The sequence below is a fragment of the Aspergillus sclerotioniger genome (assembly GCF_003184525.1).
Source record: "Aspergillus sclerotioniger CBS 115572 chromosome Unknown BO94scaffold_13, whole genome shotgun sequence".
NCBI lineage: Eukaryota > Fungi > Ascomycota > Eurotiomycetes > Eurotiales > Aspergillaceae > Aspergillus > Aspergillus sclerotioniger.
In genome coordinates this window covers 939,381-965,159 of record NW_020291003.1, presented here as the reverse complement: position 1 = coordinate 965,159, position 25,779 = coordinate 939,381, and the positions used below count along the sequence as shown (strand labels likewise).

At 49.1% G+C, this 25,779-nt stretch overlaps 8 protein-coding genes across 8 annotated transcripts; 2 read left to right on the top strand and 6 right to left on the bottom strand.

Annotated features, from left to right (window-relative positions):
* Window positions 1-287: 287 nt before the first annotated feature.
* BO94DRAFT_535121 (cytochrome P450) lies at window positions 288-2,267 on the bottom strand. The gene is made up of 4 exons (XM_025611705.1): window positions 1,873-2,267; window positions 1,196-1,829; window positions 818-1,140; window positions 288-759 (listed from the first exon to the last, which is right to left on the bottom strand). Exons 1-4 carry the CDS (start codon window positions 2,089-2,091, stop codon window positions 385-387), a joined length of 1,551 nt encoding a protein of 516 aa, XP_025467910.1. The 5' UTR covers window positions 2,092-2,267; the 3' UTR covers window positions 288-384.
* Window positions 2,268-2,916: 649 nt separating this feature from the next.
* BO94DRAFT_441732 (LysM peptidoglycan-binding domain-containing protein) lies at window positions 2,917-3,372 on the bottom strand (the record flags this gene model as incomplete). Its single annotated transcript, XM_025607510.1, has 1 exon — window positions 2,917-3,372. A coding segment is annotated over one exon (456 nt), but the record flags the coding sequence as incomplete, so codon positions are not given.
* A 1,540-nt stretch (window positions 3,373-4,912) lies between these two features.
* BO94DRAFT_64768 (MFS multidrug transporter) lies at window positions 4,913-6,993 on the bottom strand. Its single transcript, XM_025617571.1, has one exon. It carries the CDS (start codon window positions 6,713-6,715, stop codon window positions 5,057-5,059), a length of 1,659 nt encoding a protein of 552 aa, XP_025467908.1. The 5' UTR covers window positions 6,716-6,993; the 3' UTR covers window positions 4,913-5,056.
* A 3,050-nt stretch (window positions 6,994-10,043) lies between these two features.
* On the top strand, window positions 10,044-11,818 carry BO94DRAFT_465866 (Zn(II)2Cys6 transcription factor; the record flags this gene model as incomplete). Its single annotated transcript, XM_025608137.1, has 4 exons — window positions 10,044-10,103; window positions 10,170-10,763; window positions 10,817-10,951; window positions 11,006-11,818. The coding sequence occupies 4 exons, from the start codon at window positions 10,044-10,046 to the stop codon at window positions 11,816-11,818; spliced, it is 1,602 nt and encodes a 533-aa protein (XP_025467907.1).
* Window positions 11,819-16,983: 5,165 nt separating this feature from the next.
* Window positions 16,984-17,356, bottom strand: BO94DRAFT_423334 (uncharacterized protein; the record flags this gene model as incomplete). Its single annotated transcript, XM_025607423.1, has 2 exons — window positions 16,984-17,149; window positions 17,223-17,356. Coding segments are annotated over 2 exons (300 nt in total), but the record flags the coding sequence as incomplete, so codon positions are not given.
* Window positions 17,357-18,767: 1,411 nt separating this feature from the next.
* BO94DRAFT_575144 (GMC family oxidoreductase) lies at window positions 18,768-20,891 on the top strand (the record flags this gene model as incomplete). The annotated part of the gene is made up of 4 exons (XM_025615060.1): window positions 18,768-18,974; window positions 19,036-19,753; window positions 19,862-20,300; window positions 20,456-20,891. The coding sequence occupies 4 exons, from the start codon at window positions 18,768-18,770 to the stop codon at window positions 20,889-20,891; spliced, it is 1,800 nt and encodes a 599-aa protein (XP_025467905.1).
* A 625-nt stretch (window positions 20,892-21,516) lies between these two features.
* Window positions 21,517-22,287, bottom strand: BO94DRAFT_585578 (uncharacterized protein; the record flags this gene model as incomplete). Its single annotated transcript, XM_025615701.1, has 2 exons — window positions 21,517-21,723; window positions 21,772-22,287. The coding sequence occupies 2 exons, from the start codon at window positions 22,285-22,287 to the stop codon at window positions 21,517-21,519; spliced, it is 723 nt and encodes a 240-aa protein (XP_025467904.1).
* Window positions 22,288-22,790: 503 nt separating this feature from the next.
* On the bottom strand, window positions 22,791-24,151 carry BO94DRAFT_596039 (FTR1 family protein; the record flags this gene model as incomplete). The annotated part of the gene is made up of 4 exons (XM_025616241.1): window positions 22,791-23,342; window positions 23,421-23,866; window positions 23,934-24,058; window positions 24,124-24,151. The coding sequence occupies 4 exons, from the start codon at window positions 24,149-24,151 to the stop codon at window positions 22,826-22,828; spliced, it is 1,116 nt and encodes a 371-aa protein (XP_025467903.1). The 3' UTR covers window positions 22,791-22,825.
* Between the last annotated feature and the right edge of the window lie 1,628 nt (window positions 24,152-25,779).

Genomic DNA, 25,779 nt, shown 5'->3' with positions numbered 1-25,779 from the left:
GTTCTTCCGCTTCTCCACTTACTTTTTAGTTACTGTGTATTTCATTGGGTTGGGTAGTTGGTTAGTATCTAGTGGTTCGTTAATGGCTTAATTTCATTGGTTGGTTTGTTGGTGGGATTGGAGTTGAGATGGGGATGGAGATGGGATGGGATGGGATGGGGATGTGTTTAGCCGGGTTTCTTGGGGTTACTGCTATGTTGGTAGGTAGGGAGGTTTGTGGTGGAGATACGTGTCCTTGTACTGTGTACAGGGTTACATGGTGTTACCTATCTCTCTCTCTCTCTTAATCAGGTAGTGAAAGAGTGGAATTCTAGCTTCCTACCATCTACCTCGAAATAATCATATATACAAAGCACCATCATAGCATCATAACCCCTGGTATATCTACAAATCCTTCGTCCGCTCATCACTCTCCTCAATCCACCTCTGCAAACTCACCGGATCCCTCGGCTTAAACCCCACCTTGAACGGCTTCGGCTCCGTCGTCAACCCCGTCGCAATCTCATTACAATGAATCGCATCCAGGATCGGTCGATCAGCCTCATCCCGGGACGGATGCATCGTAAACGCCGTAATCAACCGGACATACGCCGTGAACAGCTCCCGGTTCGCCAGATGCGAGCCAGCACACATGCGCGATCCAGCACCATACCCGTAATGCGGGGTGCCCGATCCCTCTCCGATATCGAGGTACCGTTCGGGAATGAATTTGTCAGGGAGTTGGAAATGGTCTTCGTCGTAGTCGGCGGCCCAGGCGTTCTGTTTACCATGTGTTAGTATGTATGCAAGGGGGGAAGAGAAGAGGGTGGGTGGGTACCATGAAAAAGGTAGTTCCAGTGGGAATCGTCGCCCCATTGTATTCGATATCCTTGGTACTTTCGCGGGGAAGACAGATGGGAATGACGGTCCAGAAGCGGAGGGTTTCGCGGACCAGAGCAGACACGTAGGGCACTTTCTCTTCCACGAGACACTTCTCCCATGCGTCGCCATCCGGGTATACCTTCATGATCTCGTCGTAGGCCTTTTGCTGGATGCGTTGACCGTCTTCGGAGGCGAGGTAGGCGATCCCCATGACCAAGTTGCCGGGGACGGTGTCCAGACCGGCGGAGACCATGGTGACGCAGATGGATTTGATTTCAGCTACACATCGTATCAGAGATAATCGATTGTGAAATAAGGGTTGGGATGGGATTACCCTCGTTCAGCTTGGCTTCCGGATCCTTCAGAATGTTACCAGTAATGCAGGGCTTATCGGTCCCCTTGGCAATACGCTCTTTGAGAATGTCCAGTAAAAAGCTCAAATAATTATCCCGACGCACACGGAACTCCCCGGCCTCGCGGTTCTGCTTGGGCAGGATACGCAGTAACGGGATATAATCCTGCCAGTTGTTGCTGGTGCTTCGGAAATTGGCGACACCACGTTCGACATTGACAATCTCGTGCAGCAGTTGATCGTCGACATTGCCCTCGATGCGGAAGCCGTAGTTCAGAGTCAGACTGGTATTCAACGCAAACCGCTGAAAATAAGCCTTCGGGTTGATATCCACCGACCCGTTCTGACTATCCTTGAACAACTCCTTGATGCTGGCGGTGCATTCGAGATCGATGATCGGCATGTACGATTGGACGGCGGGTCGGTTCAGGGCTGTGGCGGCGGCCTTGCGTCGGCGCTTGCAGGACTCATCCCATGGCGAGGTCCCAATGGTGAAGCCCTGGGAGGTAGACACGACGCTGTGGAAAGTGTGAAAGGTGGGGCGCGAGATCAAAGCGCTCTGGTCTTTGATCCAGAGCTGACGGACCGAATCGAAGCTGTTGGCGAACACGACGCGCTGATCGGTCAGAATATTCCCCCGTTGGAGAGGATTCACTCACCTTATTTCCCATGCGCACTTGGAAGACAGGGCCGAATTGTTTCGCCCATTTGCGTGCGACAACAGCATGACGCTCGCCCAGTTGTAAGAGGTTGCCGAAGAGAGGCACACCGGGGATTTCAGGAATGCCTTTGATTTTAGGGACATCGGTGCGGTTGAGATAACGAATGATGAAGTAGACCACGGCCACGGCGGCCAGAAGAACAGTCTGAAAGGCCATGTTGGGATACGAGTTGTCAAGCAGTCGGCCAGGAATGCCGGCGCTCAGGGACCTTTTAAGTCCCATCTGCCAGCGACCCTCGGTTGGCGATCATGGCGGTGTTATCGCGGTGGCCGAGTGGAGGCAGCCACCAGCCGGGCCAGTCCGTCGTCATCCACGGCCCCATTTCCGACCGGTGAGCAATGAGCGTGCAGTTGGTTGGACTTCCCCGCACTCGAGAAATCAGCGGCAATCCGCGGGTCTGCATTGGCCACCTGGTGTGCGCGGCATTTCGGAATGATGTTTCCGCACTCCGGCTGGTCGCGGAATGAATGGGCCTAGTGGAGTTGCTTAATGCACTCAATGCACCAGGTAAATGAACACCGGTCGGAACTATCTGCGAGATAGCGGGTGGATAGATGAGACTAAAGTCACGATGCGAGATATTAGGTAACAATCAGATAGCAGTGTTGATGCATCAACTCTCTCATCCTGGGGTCAAGCTGGTCGCAATATATAGTACTTAGCGTCACATCGAAAACTCTTCACCTAAGATTACAGTTCTACTAGCTGCTATAGGGACTGTCTAGAGGGCATACGTTCAATGGAGAGCTGTAGGTTTACTGTTACGCCAGAGAAATTAGCGTCTGCTCGAGGTGAACATACCACTTACGGGACTAGTATTCAACAGTTGCTTCAACTCAACGCGTCACAGACTAATGAATGACCTATCAACATGTCATACTGAAAGCCAAATGATCCCTAAAACCACCAGTAGTCCCACTAACACTGATAGCATATCTCATCCCATAATCATCCCCAATACGCTCTGCTGCATCACTAGTAAACCCCCACACAAATATAATATCCCAACCACAAGTTCGTGCAACCAGTCCCAACACCCGGGTTCCACGACACAATATCCGTCACTGACACTGCCTTCTTCTGCGCAACCGTCGTGCATGTATCGCCGGACGCTACCAGGTAGAATGCGTCACAGTTACTCACCATCCCCGACTGCGTCGGCGACGGGGTCGCCACGCTCGTGGTGCGAGTGGTGGTGGCAGTGGTGGTGGCAGTGGTAGTCGTAGGAACACTGGTGGTGGTGGCACTCACCCCCGTGCAGACATAGTATCCCAGCCAGAGGGTATTGCAGCCGGTCCCGACACTTGGGTTCCAAGAGTAAAAGTTGGCCAGAGTGATGCCCGCGCTGGTGGCAATGGTGGCGCAGGTTTCTCCGCTGGCCACCAGGTGGAACGAGTTGCAGTTGCTGGTCATGCCCGGCTGGATCGGGGAGGGCGTGGCCACAGCATCCGCGACGACAGCAGAGGGCACCGCGACGAGGGTGGTTGGAGTGTCGTCACGGGGGAGCACTGCCGCCGCGAGGTGGGAGACAAGAGCGAAAATGGTGAGGCGTGCGAGATGCATGTTGCTCAAGATTGAAAGGCAACTGGATGATTGATGGTTGGATGCAGGATGAGTTGGATGGGGGTTCTGGTTCCTTATATATTCGACGAGGCGGATTCAGTGGCATGACTGCTAGGCCGGCCATCTGGTGTCTGATTGTGATGGGAAAAGCTAGCATCCCGGCTTGTGATGTCGTATCGCGAGTGCTAGTCTGCCGGCTGTCTCAACAGATGGTCGGGTAAATCGCGTAACCAGGTATCTCCGAGTGTCACCTGGTGACGAGCATCCATCGTGACCTTGTCGCCGGCGAAGTTGTCCCTATCCGTAGAACCATTCCCTGTCGGGTATCGACCGGGTATTTCTGATGAATGATGCCTCCTAGGCTGCTGTGCTATTTTGGTAATTCATCTTCAGCTCTTCAGTAGGACAAGGCTGAGAGCTTGGCGAGTCAACGGCAACCATTCGGACGGCCTGGAATTAGCTCAGGCGTCCAGACCGGATTCCTCGGACCGGGAAGAGGCAGTATGTCTCACAAGCACAGAGTGCTGACTGGAGAGGTTTTGTAGCCCTAGTCCGAGCTCGAACTAGCTTTCGATAGTCGGTGAGCTTGCATGCCCAGACCCTTTGATTTCTCCATAGCATGTGCCTGTCGGATTGCCTGACCTACCATGTGGAACATAACCAATGGCGGAACTAGTCTCATGTGTGTCATCGCAATGATAGCGCCACACCTTTTAGTGTGGGTGAGGATCATTAGTGTTGACCTCTGGCATGGCGATAACGCGGGGAACTGCCAACAACGGGCCAGGCACAACGCCATGACATCTTCTGGACCCAACAATTATTGACTGTTTAAAACTGTTCAATAAGCAACAATCATAAAGCATTCACAGTGTATGCGATGAACAACAGTCAAGACAAGATTCTGTCTTGCGATGACGTGAGATCAACACCCCCTCTTGGTGGCGTCGATAGTGCGGAGAAGCTGGCGGGTGCTCTCGTCGTACAAACAGCATCCACTTCTTATCGTCTAGGGTGTTAACCGATGATATCAACCAACCATCTGTATGCGGAGAGTCAAGCAGCTGAGGCTCGCGGGGAAGTCGGAATCTCAGGCCACTGTGAGATGTGCTTAGACTCGCAGGTCCTTCTAGGCGACATGGTAGTATTGGTAGGCAGCGATGGATTGTTGCATTCGGATACGAGGTGTCTAAGACTCAGGCACCCTGGCGGCGTAGCATGCTCGAGGCCAAATAGATTGGCGGTGCATGACAATGATACTAATCCATAGAAGGGAAACAATCCGTGAGGGATGAGGGGTTTACGCTTGACTGAGCGCCTGATATTGTCGACCCACCCAAAGGCGTCTTGGAATCGTAGCTACCCCGTGACTACGAGCAGGGTAACCCTCAACTGTGCAAAACAGTCATTGATCATTCCTTTGAGCCGTGACACGGCCCTTGTACAACCGTTCGGATCAGCAGAAAGACACGGGTATCTACGCATACCATCAGGTAAGTCTCCGCAAGAATTCTCCGGACATCTGAAGTACGGAAATGGACACTGGCGCAACTCAGCACTAGGCCATGGACGCCTTCCGTGAAACGCTCATTTGACTGGCCCGACGGACTGCCGCGTGCCGCTCCCGGTCTGCCTCGAGTGTTTGCGCGAACTTGCTGTTCGCCCGGATCTCAGGGCCCTTCCAATAGAAGACGTAGATGGGAATCGTTACCAGAATGGCCAAGCAGCCAAGGATTGTACTCGCCCATTGTAGATGAAAGCGACCACCGATATTTATGTACATCGGTGTCGCGTACATGGCCGACAATCCCGCCAGCAGATCTCGCGCAAACCCATTGCCTCCTGTCGCCGACGCGGAGTATTCCCCATACGCGGCAACCATGTAGTCGATCGTCGCCATGTAAATCCCGTAATTGGCAATCGCGATCAAAAACGCAAACACCAAAGGCACAATCCAGTGCGTGTATTCTGGTCCCATCGTGGTCCAGGCGAAGCCAAATAGGCCGATCGTTTCAAGCGGGGCGATGAAAAGTAGGAGCAGGAGGCGCCGTTCGGCCACCCGAGAGGCATTCCCTTCCCGGCGCCTCACCTGTCGTTGGCGATAGATGTCCGGTAGGAATATCACGTAGGCAACCAAGTAACCGATCAGAATAGAAATGAAGCATAACCCGATCTGGAGCGCATCAAAACCCCACTGGGCAAAGACCAACGAAAAGGACTCAATGCAGGTGAAGATGAGCGCGTCTGAAAAGCCAGAGAGCAACGAAAGAAAGAGCACGATAGGTTCCCGGAGGAACATTTCAAATGGTCGGCGCCAGACACGCAAAACCTCCTTGATGTTAAATCGGGACGGCTTTAGCTCGTTCGGACCATATACATCAGGCTCCTCTTTCGTCCTTCGTCGGCGTTTGGCCTCCCGGTCCAGGAGAATCGTGGATCGCGTCTCGGTGACAAGGAAGAAATGAAGAATTTGGGTAACACCACCGAACATGAGTTGGATCCAAAAGTTCCATCGCCACTTCAGCCATTGCTGCATCATGCCACCAAAGATCGGTCCAATGGTAGTCCCTCCGACAGAAGACAGGACCACGTAAGCTACGGCAAAGCCTTGATCATCAGGCTCCCACATATCCGCAGTCATTCCGAGAGTGACCGAGCCACCTGCTGAACTCAGTCCACCAAGACCACGACAAACGACCATGGTCCCAAAATTAGGAGCCAGTGCACAAGGTATCTGCCAGATATTGACGAGCAGGAGACTGAGTTGCATAATGGGCCAGCGACCAAATTCCTCACTCCATGGGGCCCAGAGTTCGCAGCCAAAGGCGTATGTGACGAGGAAGATCATTTGGCCCACCCGAGCGGCCTGTTCACTAATCCGAAAGTGCTCTGATAATTGCGGAACGGCGTTGGAGAAGGTACTGCTGTTGAAATTCATGGACATTTGTACAACGAAGATAACGGTAATAATCGACCACTTCTTGTACCAAGGGAAACAGAAGCCCAGCTTCTCGTAACAGTCGTCTTCGGTCAATTCTCGTTTGTCGGGGCCATGGAACCTTCCTCGAAGTTCACTATCAGCGTCCGACTGCGTGGCATGCTCTGCATGTGTATTCTCCGGTTGACAAGCAGGACTTGAGCTCCTTCCTTGGCCGAATGTTTTGGGTTTCTCGGGATCCGATTCCGAAAGCTTGGTTGAAGAGTCGTCGGTGGCCATGCTGGAGGACTTTTCTCGGGTGCTGAGGAAACGCTGCCGTTGTCGGGGTCATAAGTGCAGCTTAGGCAAAGCGACGGCCAGGACGTGAGCAAGACTGAAGCGCGGTTCTGATCGAGTAATCCCATACCAGAACAGAGCGCCTCAGTACAAGGGACGGGGGTGTATTGATCCAAGCAGATGCGGAGACATCGGGATTGCGAATCCCCTTCTTAAAGGATACTCTCACCGTCTCAACTGGAAGGATTGAGTGCAATGCTCCAAGAAGGCCACTGTGGCACGACGTCATGAATATAGGGGCATCCGAGGAAATGTTTCCAGTAGCAGCGGGGTACTGCTCTGAAATCGATCGATCAGCGTGGGGCACTTCCGAGACAATCAATGAGAATGCTTGAAGCTCCTGGTACAGTTTGCCGCAGTCCACGATCCACCATAAAACCGCACGTCACATTGAGGGGCATGCAATTGGGGTAAGCCCCGCAATCCAGCCTTAGGGTTCCTCCGAAATATTACCCCCAGATATTAGAATCCTATCAATCCTGGCAGGTATATACAAGGATGGAATCAAGCAAATCACGCCATCAGGCGCCCAGAGTCAGAACAGCTGGGCCAAAATGCGCGGGCAATGAACGGTTGCGCCAATTAGCGGTTCGTGCGCTTATCGGGCTTCCTCAACCGGTAACCCGCCCAGCGACCGAGGACAAAGCAACGAGCGCTGTTTGGTCAATCATCTGGAGCTGCCCATGACGCAGCAAGAGGCAAACCTGACAGATCCGGTTTGCTCAGATATAGATACTCCTCCTGCATTGAAGCCCTCGGGAATGGTGCCCATGGATTGTGAGAGCCATCCTACCTTAGATCAATTATCATGAACCAGACGTTCTCATCATGGAGTGTAGGTTCTGTTGTTTATGACGTCATTTCCTCCCCGATGTCGAACTCCGGGCCATGCACGCTAAAGTCCCGGATCTATGTTGGAAGGACACAGCTTCCAGAAGCATGGCTTCAATCCCACTGTGTACCCCTTCCTCGCTAGGGCAGACTTCGCAGGGGCATCTGCCGGTATCGCGTGGTATCGAAGAAAGGGCCGAGAAGAGGCCGACGGCTAGATGATGATGGGATGAGTATGACTCGTCGCTTTTATGGGATGTTCGCTTCAAACTGCTTTCAAGACCGAATACACGGTACTCGTGGAGAGTGAGACTCCGTGTCTTCCCAAGAGCCCTTGGCACGATCCACACATCCTCGGGGATACCTCTGCTAACGTGATGACTGCTAGTATTGGATGTCCTTATCAAGCCGAAATGATCACTTCTGTGGTCTCGTCATCGGTTGTAAAGCGCTTCCCATTACCTCCAGATTGTGCCATCCGTGTGATTCACCGAAGGGATTTGATCCTCTGACACATGCTTCGAGCAGTGTGCCGGCGCACATACGATTGGGAGATATGCCGATGCCGATAGAGAGAGGATCTAGCAGTGCCACCAGAGTCAGCGACAATGCTCTGCACAGCTTAATGTGAATGGAAACAAGGTGATGTGGATACCCTGCATGATGAAGCGGGTAGCTTTGTGAGCAGCGGGGATCCCGCGTAGTTACCCCATGGAATCAACTTTATGAGACCGTTGGCTCCGTCCGCATGTGGTTGCAAGGAAGTTGCGCCTCCATTTTGACTCCGTGAAGCTTATTCAAGATGATTGCGTCTCTGAATGACGGCGAGATGGCGAGAGGAAGGATGGACTCGGCGGAGGGACGGAGGAGACCCCTGCGCCTCGGGCTGCTGCCGCCATCCGTAGCACGGCGCGCCGAAACATTTCCCCTTGAGGGCCAGCATCTCTACTCCGTACCTACTGTGTACGAGTGCCAATATATGCAGTTATGGTTGGAGAGCAGCGCACAGTGTCCCCATTTCACCACGAACCCGGAGCGGAGGTTTGATTTTCAGCACCGTACCCGCACCCAGCCTCTTAAGCCGTGTGCTACCTAACTGCTGACTGCTATCCACGATGGATCTAGGACTTACTCCACTCTAGGCCCTCCAAATGAGGGTTCTGTTCGAAGCTGGCACCTGCATATCCTGCGACAATGACTGGTGGAGAAGCCGAAAGAGCCCGGCCATCAACACGAGGTGACGGGTTAGGCCCTTGACAATGGGTGATCTGATCAATCTGATTCGCGTGCAGCTTTATTGAAACTATCGAAGACAATACTACTGCACCGGCCTGTGATCTCAGATAAGTTCCTCGATGCGTCTGGTATCGGATAGCGCATGAACCATCTCTGCTACATCCAGATGGAATACTTATCGATAGGAGCTTGACCAAAGACAGGAAGCACCTGGACAAAATACCGGATTAGCTCTATTAATCTAGTGTCACATGGTCATGCAGTTGTTGGGTACACCTCACTTCCAAGATTAGCAAGTACACTGTAGACTCATGTACTAGGGTGCCTGGATCTGTCGCCGAGTAGAGTGGTTTTTGGACTTTGGAGTTAGACTCAATCAAATATTTAATGGTCGTTTATATAGATATAATCTTGGCAGATTTCTTAATACTGGGAGTGGTCTATGAACATGGGCTGTAGTTGTGCACAAGAAGGGAACAGTGATTCCAAGCCATCATATGTCGTTCCAATTGTCTTGCAGCATCCCATGTTTCCCATTGCCTTTTCACTTACTCTGTTTCATCGGTATTTATCCCCCAAACTTACTGACACATAGGATAATCGGGCTGCGTCGGACACGCGTCAAAACAAAAGCCGTTCTATGCCAAGACACCGGAGAGAGCGGCCTTATTCTATCAAACCAAATCCGTCTCAACTAGTAAGATGAAACTCAGTTCTCACTATTGCGATTTGCGATTCCACTTGCTTTGCGCCTGCTGCTTCTGTCCACAATTCCAACCAAGAATCATTGAGAATGCTAGTCAATTGGCCTACTTGCATTTCTTGGAACTGTGTGTCTTTAATGGAAGCCAAGAAAAAGAAAGGTCCCACACTCCCACTTGTACTGTGGTAGAACTGCCGAGAGGTCTTGGCATTATTGTTTCGGGTCGAGGCTTGCGAATGCCCCGCCACGCTAGGCCACACACGTGATCGGGACGGAGGACCAATCCCGCGCGACCCCCGATTGGTGGCGGAGAGAGGGTCGGTGTTCCCCTCTCCAGCTAAACGCCATGGAATCTCCGTCTTCTCTTTTCACCGGGATCATCAGACTCATCCATTCGCAAGCACTGCCCCTTCTAGACCACCGTCTTTTTTCTCCGAGCTGACCTGCAGCCATCCTTGCCTACCATATTCGATACCTCCTTCCCGCTCCGCCGCTGCCCCCATGGTCTTCCCTGGAAGGCTTAGCACCGGGTGCTACGTATGCCGTAGGCGTAAAGTCAAGGTATGTTCTGTAACTGCTCGAGACACCTAGCCTGTCACTCGGTATAGTAGTTGATCATCTGGATAGTGTGACGGGGCTCGCCCAGCATGTCGTCGCTGCATCACCCAACACAGAGAATGCACGGGGTATCCAGATGCATTTGCCTTCCGTGCATACAAATTGCAACCACAGGCGGGGAAGATCACAACTCGGAAACGAGGGAAAAAATCAGCGGAGAATGACCAGTCTACAAGCAGCCCGAGGATACCATCACAGACAGTCTTAGAACAGGAATCGACGGACACACGTCTAGTGCTCAGGAACTCTTCACCCCCACAACCTAGTCCTCCGGCTGCCATCACCCCATGCCTGGAGTGGCAGTCGCTTTGCTACTTCTTTCACCAGCATGTCATGCCTACCCAAAGGTCTCCCTGTGAAGGACATTTGGAGTTCCTTCCCGAGCTGTACCAAGAGAAAGGCAGCGATCCTTGCTTAAGAAATGCTATTCTCAGCGTGTCCTACCTTTCGCTGTTCAATACCGCCCGAGTCAATGAGCTTTATGTCAACGCTAGAAAACACTATGGCATGGCCTTGAAGTCGTTGACAGCAGCGCTCAGCAACAAGGAGACATCGGGTCAAGATGAGACTTTTGCGGCCGCGCTGTTCTTGAGCATGTTCATGGTAAGTCTGACTGCCTCATGGAAGAGCTCTGAGTCTTTGCTGATTGACGATAGGACCTGAGTGGTGAGAGACAGGGTGAGGTTAATCCTCACGTTCCTGGAATCTGCTCTCTCATGCATCTTCGGGGCCGGCCAGAGCGCAGTAGCAAGTATGCTCGCAAATTATTTGGTTGGGCATTCACGCAAATCGTAAGTTCCCCCATGTACCCAGGGAACTAGTTGTTGACCCGGTCTCTGTTGTAGCAAATACAAGCGATCGCCAGCAATCAATTTTCATATGCGTGCCTGCCAGCGTCCATTAACATGGTATACAATCCTGATTACGTGCTACGCTCAGGTATCATCACCAGTATGATATCCGAGTTTTGTCAGTCGGCTAGCGAGTTCCGAAGAACCGAACAGTACGAAACACTCGGGACCAGTGCCAGGAGGCTTCATTCCCTGCTAGGGAGGGCGTATTTCATCATGGAGCAGATCAGCATTTGGGACGAAGCAGTCCCTAAACATTGGAAGCACCAGCTCTCTGTTCCGACCGTGGACGGTATGAACCAGGCGGAGCAAGCCGCCTCGCGAGACCCATGGACGCCTTGCTTTTTGGCCGTCGTCCAGGCCGCCCAGATATTCTTTTTCCTGCACGTCCTAGAGTGTTCTGACAAGTTCGCCTCCGTGATGTTTGCGATCGATGATGACCATCTTGAGAATCTCCCTGCAGAAACCTTCAGTGGCTTAGGCAATCGGATCAAAAGCTTGATCGAAGTGATTTGCAGCACTGTATCTTACACCCTCGGACATGTCACCCCGACAAATGAGTTCAAGTTGCATCCCAACAGCAAGTTGGCGAATGGGTACACGCTCCTTTGGCCGATGTGGGTGGTGGTCAACTGCCGGCTTGCGACCGCGGAACAACTGACTCTTTGCCGGCGAGCTCTGGAGTGTGTTGGTTCGACCATGGGCTACCGGCTGGCTTCCGTCTTGTGCATGGACAGCCCGGATGTGTCCAGTACCGACATACTTGACACAGCACCGATGACTGGACATCTTGCTGCTGTGCGATGAGCAACGTCGGATGAAGCCATGATACCGTGCTATGAGACTTGATGATCATTGACCTTATACCCCGATGGGTGAGGCAACTGCCTCAACCTATTGCCTGTTTTGTCCTTCTTGTCGTTAATATACCTCTCACCTATTCCCTCCTAATTTCACTGCGATCAAAATGCCGTACTCACCTGTACATATTCTCCTCCTTCGACAACACTGGCATCCACGCAAAGATGAATGGTCCGGTTACCATTGCAGCGGAAGCAGACGATATATACTTCTCGTGGTACATGTCCCAGCAAGATGATTTAAAAGCAAGGGATTCCACTGGACAAACCAGCAGATGGGAGAAAGGAACGGAACGGGGAAACACCATCAACCGAAATCACAGACTGACATTTCGCAAACCACTACCCAAATCGGTTAGTGCGATGCTTATAGGGCCACCGGCAACTCTCCTGGATTTGCCTCCATCCACAGACACACTTTTCCAAACCCGCTCGGTAGAAAGATACGAACTCGGACGCTCGTTGCTGACTCCATGCTTTCTTCTGGGTTGCTATTTGCCCGGTCTTAGGCCGATGCGCATGGAGACGGAGACGAGCATCTGGGGATGGAATCAGGTCTGTTCCCGGGGGTAGATACCCGATTGGGGAATATCGGGCGAGATCGTATCTAGCATCAGCCACGAGGGGGCTGACCATACAGGAGAGCGCCACTATACACTGTTTGTAGCGCCAATTTCTGAGCTTGTGATTCGGGGATAGAACGTGAAAGCGATTAAGTTGGGATGTAACTCTGGTACATGATCGGAGAAAGAGCAATACATAGTGGCCCGGGGGGTTGGCAGTTAGGCTTATAAATTTGTTATTATAATTAATTTTCCCGCTCTCAGCTTAGTCGCCCTGATATACTATACTATCATCACCGCCTGTCACCTTCTCTAAGTATACAAGAACCTCCTTCAGTCCCCCCTTCCATATTCTATACTCACCTGATTATTAGGGACCTTCTGCTCTGAAAATAATAGTCAGCGTACTTCGTAACTTCTGCCAGTAGAGACCGACGCTAAGCTGTTTAAGGAAGAGATTGTGCTGGCCCTGCTATTCCCAATATAATATTAGTGATATTCGTGATTTTAGTATAGGTACGCGGGAAACACTAGCTAATATAAAGAATAATGATTTCAGACTGCTGTGTTAGTTGCCGAGTTAGCCAGTAGCCAAATATTCAAATACGCTAGCCAACCCGAAGTGGGTCCACTAGTTAATATCATCACGATATTAACAATATCGAGACAATAACGTAATCGGTAAGCGAGCGGGCAGCCGTGCGCGTCAGTTTCGCGTTTTTCAAGTTGAAGCAATTCAACCATCAACAACTCCACCAAAAATGCCTCGATCGTCAAAATCTTTGGTGGAACAAGAAGGCCGAATCTGCCTTGCTATTAAAACTATTCAGAAGGACAAAATTTCGTTTATGGCAGAAGCTGTACGTGTTTTTAATATTCCACAAACAACTCTTCAACGACGCCTGCAAGGAGTTCAATCTCGCTATGATATATATACCAACTTTCATAAACTGACTCTTTCTGAAGAAGAGGCTTTAAAGAATTAGATTCTCTCACTTGTAAAGCGTGGGCTTCATCCTTGACCATTACACATTCAGAGAATAGCTAATATCCTTCTTCAAAGACATGAGTCGAATTCTACAGCCTCCGTTGGCAAGAAATAGGTATACAACTTCGTGAACCATAATAAAGCTTTGAAAACTTGATTTTCTTAAAGATTAAACTATCAACATGCGAAGTGCGAGGATCCAAAGATTCTTAGCAAGTGGTTTGCCCGGGTTAAAGCTGTTAAGACAGAATACAGAATTCTTAATAAAGATGTTTAGAATTTTGATAAAACAGGCTTTGCTATGGATATAGTAGCTACAGCACGTGTAGTTACACGATCTAACTGTATAAGTAAGCCGTTTCTTATACAGTCTAGTAACCGTGAATAAGTAACCTTAATTAAGTATATTAACACTACCAGCGCTGTGTTAACTCTATATATGATTTTTAAAGAAAAAGTCTATATTAAGACCTAGCTTCAAGACTATATTTTACATAATTAGCGTATCAATTTATCACCAAATGGCTGGACTTTTAATAAGATTAGTCTACACTGGCTTTATAAACACTTCATTCCAGCTACTAAAGACTAGCGGATTGGACAATATAGCTTCTTGATTCTTGATAGACACAACTCCTATTAAACTCCGGAATTTACTAATATCTGTAGTTAAAATAGTATTATCTTTATCTGTATGCCTCCGTATTCTTTATATCTTTATTAACTACTTAATATAGCTTGTTTCGTGCTGTTAAAACAAGCCTACAGCAGCTTAGTAGAACGGCTAACTTGCCAAGGCGCTTATTATATTGATAAGATTGATTTTTTGGATATATATCCAGAGGCATGTTCTTTTGCCTTTAAGAAATCAACTATACAAAGCACCTTTAAGACTTCAGGATTAGTACCGTTTCAGCCGGACGAAGTGCTTGGCCAGCTTGTTTTATAACTACAGAAGGCTACTCTAACAAGTAGTATAATCACTATGTCAACACTGCTAAAGACGCCCAAGAATATAAGACAGTTAAAGAAGCATAAAACAATAATTAAGAGATATCTTTATGAACATACAATTAGTCCTTCCTTACAGATAAAAGCAGCCTTAGTCTATATTATAAAGAGTTACAAGATTGCCTTCAACCGGACTGTCTTACTTGAAGAAGAAGTTAATAAACTACAAGCTGGGCTAGAAAGATAAAACACCAAGAAGAAGAGATCATATCATCAAATGACAGGCCTTAACAGCCTCACTGTTAGTGAGGCTATAAACACATTTACACAGACTTGTGGGGCTGATAAAGCAAGTAGTATCCAGCCGGTGGAATCGGCTGCAGAGGAAGAACAGCCTCACCACCGGGCACCGCCTCGCTGCAGTAACTGTAATACAGTAAGACATACAAGAATAAGGTGTCCTACATGTCAAAACACCACGTAAGCACGAGATTTTATGTATATAGTGGCTAATAATTGCTTCATCTTTTCATGGAAGTTGTATTGGCGGGCGCGGCTGCCCGCTCGCTTACACTGCCCGCTCGCTTACCGATTAGTTAGTTACGTTATTGTTGGCTTATGTAAAGAGTTGACCGCTTTCCTATAACGGCCAACACTAAACCTAAAATGAAGTACGCCGACTATTATCTTCGGAGCAGAAGGTCCCTATTAAGCCCCTCTTGTCTTACTTACTCTGAAAATAAAAATCCTACTATTTTCTTTGCCACCTCATCTCCCTCCTTTGTTACCTATCAGAAATTATAGCCATATTCGTATTCTGTAAGGAAGTGAGTCCTCACAAAGGTAGTTACCTACCTCCTCCCGTATGTACCTGAGTATATAGGGGATTCCAGGGGTCCGCAGAGTATCTGCGGATAATGATGGCCTTATGGCCTTGTTTTGACTTTTTCCCCTAGGAAAGTTCCTTACAAATAACCCCCACTAGTCGAAGAAGGTCCTCGATGCTCTCTCTAGGCAGATGTACTGGTGCACAACACATGCTTAGGCATTGTGGAGGCTCGGCTACTTGGCGCCGAACATTCTCCGGATCTACCAGGTCCACGCTCCTAGATCCGAGATGTCTCCACAACCATTGCCTAAGGCCATTATGGCCAGACTACGCCGCCCGAGCCCCGGTAGCCGTTCTGCTGTTTTTGTTCGGTTGCAAATAAGTAGTGTGTTGGATAACCAAAAACAGTCTTTTTCTAAACCCATATAACCAGTGTAGCAGCCATCGCTTGTGGCCGTGCTACCCTTGGCAGGGAGGGGGCTACTACGATGAAGGAGGCCTAATGGATATGCATTGGTGTTCATAGGTTATCATGAAAGCTGGTCACCCTGCTGCGTGCTCACCAAGGGTGAGCATGCCGGTAATATGATTGGATAGAATGGGTGATCGTGAACTGGTGGTATCTACACCGAGCGCCGCTGTTTGAGACCCACACTAGTAAGGTAGTATGTGGTAAGCAGCCAATCATCCAAGATTCTCGATATCCTTTTTGATGCGCGGAATTTGTGTGGTGCCATCCTCTGTTGTTTGTGCTTACAAGGTTGCAGCGGATGTGGAGTACAGGATTGTAAGTGCGGCACCATGTGCGCTGTCAGCGTGGGGTCTGGATAGAAACCCTGGAGTTGAGTCCTGTTTCCTTGGTCTCATTTGAATTTCTCTGATCCCGGCCATCCTCAAAATTAACTAGGTAACATGTTGGAAACTATTTACCTTGGAATTGTTCCACTAACCTAAGAGGTATCTCTTTTGGTCGAGTTGGGAAATTCTGTCATAACATACCTCGAAAAGCCTTCTTTCCACAGAGCAATTGGGTTCATATGGATCAGATAATCAGGTCACACTGAATGACACATTTCCTGTGTCAAGAGGGCCCTCCATTTTTTTAGTGCTTACTGCATTTTAATAAGGACATCAGAGCCAGAATCAGTGACGGATTGATTTGTGGCCTTTCGCTGCTCTTTGGAGCGGGAAGTGGGGCCAGAAAAATACGTGACTACTGCTGATTTGGCGCTAAATGCTCACATATTTGCTCGACTGTAAGCGCTGTAAGCAGCAAGTAAAGAGGCCGAGGGGGTTGAACGCTAACATGAGAAAGTAATATACATAAGCAAACAAAATATGATAGTATCTACGATAACGCCTAGCCTAAACAGTGGAAGTCAGGCTTCGATACAATGAAATTACCGAATAGTACATCATGACATGCCCGACTTGCTTGCACTAGTGAAGTTGAGCCATAAGATCCTCCCCCATTACTCAAGGTAAACTTGGACTCGACGATTCATGGTCACCTCTGATGAGACCGACATCAGAATGACTGTTGATGTGCACTTCATGAAGCGCAAATTCATCATCAAGCCGTTCGAAATCCCGAGTAAGATTGCCTTTCACTTTTCCGTTGAGCTTTCGACTCGATCTGCTACTATAGATACCCCCGCTGTCGGAACTGCCTTTCGTACCATGAAGCGTGCTACTATCAAGTGTCAGTTTAAAGCATTCAATGTGGAAATCAAGAATCCTTGTCAAGCAATCAAGCAGCACAGGAGAAGTACGAACGCTCCAAATAGCTCGGTGATAGCAGGTTTGATTGTAGGTAAACATGCGTTTACAACCCCAAGCGTTGGTTCCAATACCGAGTAAATAGCACCAGGTGTAACAGTGTAGGTCAGGTCAGCTAGATTCCAAGTCCATAACCAAACGACCTTCAATAGAGAAATAACGCAAATCCTGGGAAGCGTTAACATGGTAAGTAACGTATTTCTGCAAGCAAAAAGAAATAGAACAAGAGGAGCAAACTTACATTGCCCCGAGGCTCAACATTGCAGAGACGGCGATTTTTTTGGATAAAATCATTTGCAAGTTAAAAACCAGAGGCATCAGTAGTACAACAATGAAAGTATCAATGGTGAGATTGACGATGCCAGCAACAAGATAAGCAATACTTTAACTAGTGCAATGTCCTTCAATCGATTTATTTCAGTTATATTGGACAGGTTTGCAAAGCGCGAAGGCTTCAATCAGTACCATGGTGAAATACGAGGCAGTGATGAAGAGGGTACCATAGCACAGACAGCAAAAGACCTTATTGGGAAAGAGGTTGATGTAGAGATATAATATTTATGTCTTGACACACGAGTTTGCTGCGGCTCACAGCCGTTGGGCAGGTACAAAAAGGTAAACAAGTGGTGAAGGACAATTAGCCGAGCGTGTACTGTACAGGGTAGAAAATTGTATAATGCCCATCAACTCACCTTCATGTGCAGGGCGAACTTTTGTGGTGCCGTTGCTAAAAGCTCATCTAAATGAACTCCTAAGCCAGCTGCAAAGCCAGCTAGATTGTGTGAAGTGTGAGCAATAGAATGCCCTCAATCAGCACCGACATCTCGCCGCCGATATTTCAGGTCAACTTTACACTGATAACTCAGTATCAGGACATTAGCCTTGTAAGTCTTCATATTATAGCCTAAAACCCTATAATCGCAAGGCGAAAATAAGCTTTCTCGGAAGGACTTTTGGAGTCTGTTCTCATTATTCTCCTAAATCCCTTTCCCCTAGTTATAAGTACTCTAAGTTTAAACCTATCTAAACTTTAATACAGTCCTCTATTCTCCACTTTCGAGGTTATCCTCTAGTACTGATACGGTAATATATTTGTAGTAAAGTGTAAGGATCCATATCCCTACAACAGTCGCAATATGGGTCTATCGCGAGAGATGCCCATGCGGATGTCAGCCCCGTCGCAAGCCTTAGTTGGCGAGATATCCTAATCACGTGACCCACAGTCCTCTCGCGGACATGAGTATCCGCGAGGAGTAGTTACTAGACAGCTAGCGAAAAAACTTTGAGGAAATACACCCATATGTTTGGTACTTCGCGATACAGACATATTCTTCACACTACCTCACCTTCTATTCTTATATAAAGCCCGCAATGATTATCTCAGACTTCAGTTTCATGCTATGTAACTAGCGGTTGGAAGTTATAGTGGGGCAGAAGCCGGTGATTTGAAATAGATACCGTGGAAATTATAGACATGCTAAAAGCCTAAAATGCATTGAGAGGCCGTTCGATCCAGTACTTTGGGGCGGGGTAGAACTGGTATTTGTGGGGCTAATTATAACAGTTCTAACTAGTATCTTGGAAGGTGGTATTCATGAAATCTATTTCTTTATTCATTATTATGATACTAGAAGATCTTTTAGTACTAACATAGATAGTAGGTATATAATATCTCCCGTCTCCAGGCATTCCTTTACTTCCTAACAAGCTACTACTTGCTACGCTCGCAGTTCTTTTCTTTTCATACTCTCGTCCAATCTTTAACTAAGCCTGCACACAGTACAGAATGGCTACTGCATATGACTTTGTCGTTATTGGCGGCGGTACAGCTGGCCTGGTGATTGCTTCTCGACTCAGCGAGGACCCTAGCATCTCTGTCCTGGTTCTTGAAGCAGGCGCCGACATGACAGCAGATCCTCGCGTGAACATCCCCATCTTTTATGCCGCACTACTTGGATCTGATGCTGATTGGAAATTCCAATCTTCCCCTCAGGTAAGAACCGTCTCTGCCTCTATAAAAGGGGTGTGTGGGGGCTGATTCATCTTTTTTATAGCCGGGCCTCAATGGCAGAGTGCTTGGTCTCAACCAGGGCAAAGCACTTGGAGGATCCAGTTCATTAAATGCACACGTGTTTGTTCCTCCTTTCAAGGGAGCCGTTGACTCATGGGAGGAACTCGGTAATCCTGGATGGAATTGGACTATGTTAAAGGACTATTTCTCTAAGGCCTATAACAGTCCAACTGTAGCACAAGGTGCTAAAGAAAACCTAGCAATCAAGGACTGGCCTAGATTGAACGAAGCGAAAGGTCCAATCCAAACGTCTTTTGGTAATGAGACACACCCTATTCGCAGGGCATGGGCCGAACTGTTCCGCAGCAGTGGACAATACAATACCGGAGATCCGTTCATCCACAGCTCTGTTGGCTCATTCAGTTGTCTGGCTAGTATTGACTCGGAGGGTAGGAGAAGCAACTCTGCCTCAGCCTATCTTAAGCCTGCTGAGCTTCGACAAAATCTTCATGTTCTTACGAACTCATTTGTTGAGAGAGTTCTGTTTGATGAAAGCAACCCTCCCAGAGCTATTGGAGTCCAATATAAGCTCGATAGCATCTCAACGACTGTTCAGGCAAAGAGTGAAGTTATACTTGCTGCTGGTGCTTTTCAATCTCCTAAAATCCTCCAACTTTCAGGAGTTGGTAGAGCAGAACTTCTTGAACAGCATGGCATTGATATAGTGGTGGACCTTCCTGGGGTTGGGCAGAATCTTCAGGGTATGTGAACAGCTTCTAGTCTAGCACCGGCTCTTAAATAACTTGAAACCATCTCTCGTTTTGACGCATACTCGTTTTGGGATGAGAACTAACATCTACAACTTCTAGATCATATGATATCGTACACCGCATTCCAAGCAAAGCCTGAACTTGAGACTAAGGACTCTCTGGTTAGACAAGAGCCTGAAGCCATTGGTCAGGCAATGCAGGACTACGCTGCCACGCAATCTGGGCGCCTAGCATCACTCGGAGTTCATACCTACGCTTATTTACCTCTTCCTGAGCCGGACAGAAGTGCTCTCCAGGCATTATTTACGAACGACGCCCCTGAGAACTCACAGCACAGGGCGACAAAAGACTATTATGACATCGCCAAGGCCACTGTTCTTGATCCCAAACAACCATCAGCTGCGTACCTGTCCGCCTTAGGGCAGACTAATTATTCGAAAGACCTCAAGGACGGGAATATCCCAGCTGCTTCACCTGGAAAGTTCGTCACGCTTGGAGTAATGCTCTCTCAACCGCTTTCTCGCGGAAGCGTTCATATGTAAGTAATTTTTCTTTTCTGTTTTCTTCTTCCCTGATAGGGATTGTGTGATATTCTTTAACTCCTGATTCTTCACATTTCACATGCTACCTTCCCATACCCCCCGCCCCCTCAACAAACCGTATATCCATCAAATCTGACGAAACGAACTCAAGTACCTGCAACAACCCTGAAAAGCCCCCAATCATTGACCCTGGTTACCTGTCGAATCCTCTCGATCTGGAGGTCATGGCACGGCACTTGCTCCGTATCAAAAAATTGGCAGAGTCACCTCAGCTCGGGGAGCTGCTCGAACAGCCACTAAAGTTCCGAGACCCAGATGCAGACTTCCAGGGAGACTTAGATGCCGCAAAGAAGTATGCTCGGGATAATTTAGTCTCCATGTGGCACTTTGCAGGGACCTGTTCCATGCTGCCTCGCGAGAAGGACGGAGTGGTGGATTCTAATTTAAAGGTCTATGGTATCGAAGGCCTGAGGGTTGTGGATGCGAGTGCTATCCCGCTTGTAAGCACAGCGAATCTGCAAGCCACTGTGTACGCATTCGCGGAAAGAGCAGCAGACCTCATCAAGCAGGACCAGAAGAGCGAGTAAACTAGGCGCTAGGATATGTCTACACACACAAGCTATGTTAGAATGGGGAGACTACCTAATCACCCAGGATTCTCACCCTCCGTCGCGCAATTCGCGGGTGATCAGTCGCGCTCCACTCCTCCGCGATTAAATTCAACGTTCTTGTCAGCGATGCTTCTAGATCTGCAATCAACGAGAGGAAGCTCCACTTCGCACACGATGTGGACCATTTTATATTTCTCGAGTATAACACAATCCCTCTCTTCCCTCCGCATATGATCCTGCATCTCGAACAAAACATCATTAGTTGTATAGCGTCAAAATGGAAATACTTCGCCCTGAGATGTTTCAATTTCATTCGCTCAAGAGTGGATAATATCAATGGCATGTTTCAATGTTCTCGAATTGATAATCAGCTCGGATCTGAGACGAAAGCCATGCTCTGAAGAGCCAGTAGGAGTAGTAAGATATCAGGGCGCGAATCCTTATTGTAAGACGAGGAATCAGTCTGATGCTTCTCTGGCATGATTAATCTCCTCCAGACAGTTAGTATGACTACCGAACAGCACTCCGTCTCCTAGCCTAAACTCGTCTCGGGCGCCAGGTATCTGGCTTAGTGTGGTGATGATGTCTTGAGCCTGGCTTTTCAAAGCGGATCACTCATGATGTGATATTTGGACGTGACGGTGCGAAGCAATTTCCCCGGCTTGCTGCCCTGCTTTCCTTTATCCTGACCGGAGAGCTTGGCGCGGGAAATATGCACTGGCTTTAGCATCTGCTCGGGTTTGCAGAGGATGATCTCAAATCCAGCAGCCATGCGAATCACGCCGTCAATCCGGCCATTCCATTCCTCCTGGGCGATTTGACACACCACACAAGCACGCTGCGACTCCTAGGTCACACCTCTGCTCTCAAGTTTATCCTCAAAAAGAACCCGATCCTGCAGGTCCAGTGTGCCTATATGTGACTTTCCCACCGAGGTTCCATCGATGTAAACCAGTCGCAGATCGTTTCTAGTCACGTAGGTATGGAACCAACCCGCCTCATCTTTCTCTTCCTGGGATGCCATCACTTGCTGCGAGCTGGATTGATCCGACGGGCCCTGTAATGACCTGGAAGCCGGACGAGAAAATACCATCGCGTGTTCATGATCAAAGGCCATCCAACCAATGTCGGAGATAATGTCTGAACGTGAATCGCCATGGTAGAGCTTAGTCCCCTGCGGTACGGAGGCAAGGAAGAAGGACATGCCATTATGATGTAGCGAGGACCCCCATTGTCTCATGGAAGCGTGAATGGCGTTGAAGATGTAGTTGGTATGTTGCACGGGTTGGGGATATGAATGTCGTCCCAGGGCGAGGGCCACGGCAGTCCAGCTGGTAAGAGCAGTGAGACATGATAAAATTGGATGATGCATGATCGTATAGAAAGCGAATGTATGTTGTCTTTCCGGGGAACAATCTCATCGCATCCACCAGCAGGTAATGAATACATGCGAGTCGGCGGTGTTGTTGACTGCTCGGGGATCCACCCGGATCTCAAGGCACCAGCGCTTATCCCCGAGCACAACCCGCCACATGATGATCGGGGTTGCCTGCTAGGTGACGTTGAGGAACTGCGTTGTCATCCAAGGACCAAATCAGCTGCCTGAACAACTTTATATTCTTGATCTTGTGCTTTCCTTTCGAAGCCCCTGGCTGCCCCCTACAGAGATGGATCGCTATCAGCAAAAGGATGAATGCCAGTTAAGAATTTGATTTACAGCATAATTAGTTCCATTAGTTCTTCCCTCTGTGGAATTACTCGAGGCGCAAATAAAAGTAAGTAATACTAAGTTCGACAACCGACTCAATCCGTCGTCGCCAGCCACTGCGTGCGGAAGGTACCCCCTTCCTTTTCCAATGTCACCGCTATCGGCATCCCTATCGTCCACTCACAGGAAAATTGTTACAGGTTCAGGCGCCCTTGACCTCCCGAGTCACAATCTGAGAGGGCATCAGATCTGTCTCCTTCCTCTTCTCGGACATCTCAACCACTCCCTCACTGCTGGATCGACTGGCAGCCTTCCTGGGGCGAATTCGGCCCATACAGGCCGTGATGACGGGGATATAACCGTACCGTTCGTTGTACCACATGCAGACATATGCGATGATGATACAGATCCAGTAGAGATTGTATCCCAGCACGGACCCATAGGTAGCAGAGTTGGTCCATCCGAACAGAGCGTTAAAAATACCCCATCCGCCACCACTACCTAGCTCGGGGTTACAGCAGTTGACGTGCCAGACACTCTGACGGATATCATAAGAACCGGCACCCGATCCCGTCTCAGAGGCATCACCACCGATGATGTTGTTCCAGGCGTTGTTTTGGAGGTACCAGATGGCGCGAGAGAACAACCCAGCGGAAACAAGATAGAGGAAGCACGTCGAGATAATCAAGAAATACTGCAGGGAGGCAGTGTTACCACACCTAGGGAGTTATTAGCCTCATCTCACAGAGGGCGGCTCATTGCACCCGAAGCGACATAATGGGAGCTCGACAACTCACCGATAGAGAAGGTATCCAACGGCAATACCGGCAGCAAGACCACAAACGACCGCGAGGGGAAAAGAGGTAGCAGGGAGACCGAGACCAACACCTCCGACGTACACAACAGCTTCGAGACCCTCTCGAAGAACAGTCACAAAGGGAAGCAGGAACATGACATGCCTCTTGGACCAGTCTTTGAACCGTTGCATAATGCCCGCTCGGCCTGTCTCTTTCTCCTCCAGAGCCTGAGAGAGCTTGATTCGCCACTTGTCCTGCAGCTTGGAGACACGGAGAAGACCGGCACCCATGATGCTGATAATAATGGAAGCTATAAATCCGAAAGCACCCTCCCAGATATCCTCACTGCCAGTGAAGACATCGGTATTGAGGCCGTAGAAGGCACCAATCATACCACCTCCGACGCAGAAACATATGAATAGTCCTCCTGCTACACCAAGCCATACCTAGAAGCCGTTAGTGAAGGCATAAGGGCAAGGGAAGATTGAGGTGATATAAAGGATGTGAACATACTTGTCGATTTAATCGTTTCAGTGTCCCCGTATCACCTTCTGATCCTAGGGTCTGCTTCAGGAAAGACAGAAGCACGGACACGATGATAACACTTTCGAGACATTCACGAAAGCAGATGAAGAACACTATGTCTGGTGAGCACCGACTAAAGGAACCACATCGCGCTGCACTCGACAGACAAGTATCTTACCCGTGACTGCAAAAACACCGTTGGCCATGATGTCGCGGGCTTTTTCCAAGGCAACCAACCAAAGAAGTATTGTGGCAAGTGATTCCTGGCAAGTGAGGGAGTCCAATTCAAAGGTCTTGTCCAAACTGCCTAAGATTGCTGAGGGAATGAAAGCAACATATATCCCGACGGATCAGAGTTTGACTCTGACTATCCTCCGAGTCCGGCTACTCTTCCGGGTTGTCTGTTCAGCCCTCAGGTGGCACTCAATCTACTCATGCAGGAAGACATTATACCGAAATTGCCATCGCACTAGGGATATTCGGGCCGCTACGATGCTGATTTGCCTACGTAAGAAAAACGGTCTGTCGGTCTTCGGTTATCAGTCTTGACAGGACACTCCGCTGGTGGTGTGCCTCTATCATGGCCATTGCGGCCTGCCAAGGTGTCTAAGACATGAGTAGGAGTAAAAGCGGGGCATAAATGATTGCCAAGAAGAAAAATCTGATAGCAAGGCTTCACCAGTGCTTGGTTTGGCGGAGGACTTGGTCCAGGATCTGATAAGTGGTGGAGTACCACTCGCCCGTTGCGGTACCGTTCCTGTATTTCAGTGACATGGGGGCGGGCTAAGAGCTAGTGTTCATCGTCGTAACTGAATATGGTGCACCCCATGGCGGTAGGAAAGTGATTAAGCCCGCTAGAAATTTTATATTGACTTTGAAATGCTTTCCATTCCTTTTGGGCTTTTTTCCACCTCAAACTCAGATGGAAGTAGCGCTCTTTACGAGCCGATATCACCACCCATGTGCCCGTAATTATACCAAACATACCCGCTCCATACGGTAATGATTGATAAGATGACCCGTGGAAATAAAGGGCGCCACGGATTGTGTTAGCGCGGCTCGCTAAATAAGCTCGAGGTTCGGCGGGGAGGCTCGCAAACTTCTTCTTTCTCTAGATGCACTGACTCGGGATACCACAGGTGGGCCGGTGGAACCACCGTACGGGCAATTTGCGGTGACTTGCATCTCGTGTTTCCATGGACACGGACGAATCAAGTGAGTAGAAAGCCATGGGGAAGGAATTGCTCGACTTGAAAGCAGGTGGATCCGAAACTCTGGGAGTGAAAATCATCTCCCAGCACTGTTAGTGGCCATACATCACCGTGAAACAGACTGGAATATTCTTTGAGACGGATGATTGACTTTGAGGGTGTGACTGACTCCAATGGCCAGAAGGATCCGAATGATACTGCCATGGCCTATGCCTCGTTGGCTCTATCCTGCCCAACTATCACGCCGGCCGTTCATTGGAACGCAGAGATTGATAAGAATGATTCTTGCGCCAGATGCAGCCCAACCATGGATTTACATGTCATGCCAAGGACAATTTCGCTTTGATCAGACAATAGGTACATAATTGCCGCCAGCATACGGACCGGCTACCCTGAAACGTGCATACCTTGCGACAACGAACCTGGAACAAACTCCCATGATGGGATACTGACCCGACAAGGCGAAAATGAAGTGCCAAGGAGACAGTACTCGTCCACTCTCGCTTAGAATCACTCAGGGCTCGGAACAGGTCCCGACGAGACATATGGGGTGCGGCCACATGTGCTCCGGGACCCCGACAGTCTGTTAACCTGCGGGAGATTGCCAAGCACGGCATCCAGGC

Coding starts and splice junctions, on each gene's coding strand:
- BO94DRAFT_64768 (XM_025617571.1), bottom strand. CDS start 6,715: ATGGCCACCGACGACTCTTCAACCAAGCTTTCGGAATCGGATCCCGAG.
- BO94DRAFT_535121 (XM_025611705.1), bottom strand. CDS start 2,091: ATGGCCTTTCAGACTGTTCTTCTGGCCGCCGTGGCCGTGGTCTACTTC. Junction 1,141..1,195: donor GGAAGCCAAGCTGAACGAGG/GTAATCCCATCC, acceptor TACGATGTGTAG/CTGAAATCAAATCCATCTGC. Junction 760..817: donor CTGGAACTACCTTTTTCATG/GTACCCACCCAC, acceptor CATGGTAAACAG/AACGCCTGGGCCGCCGACTA.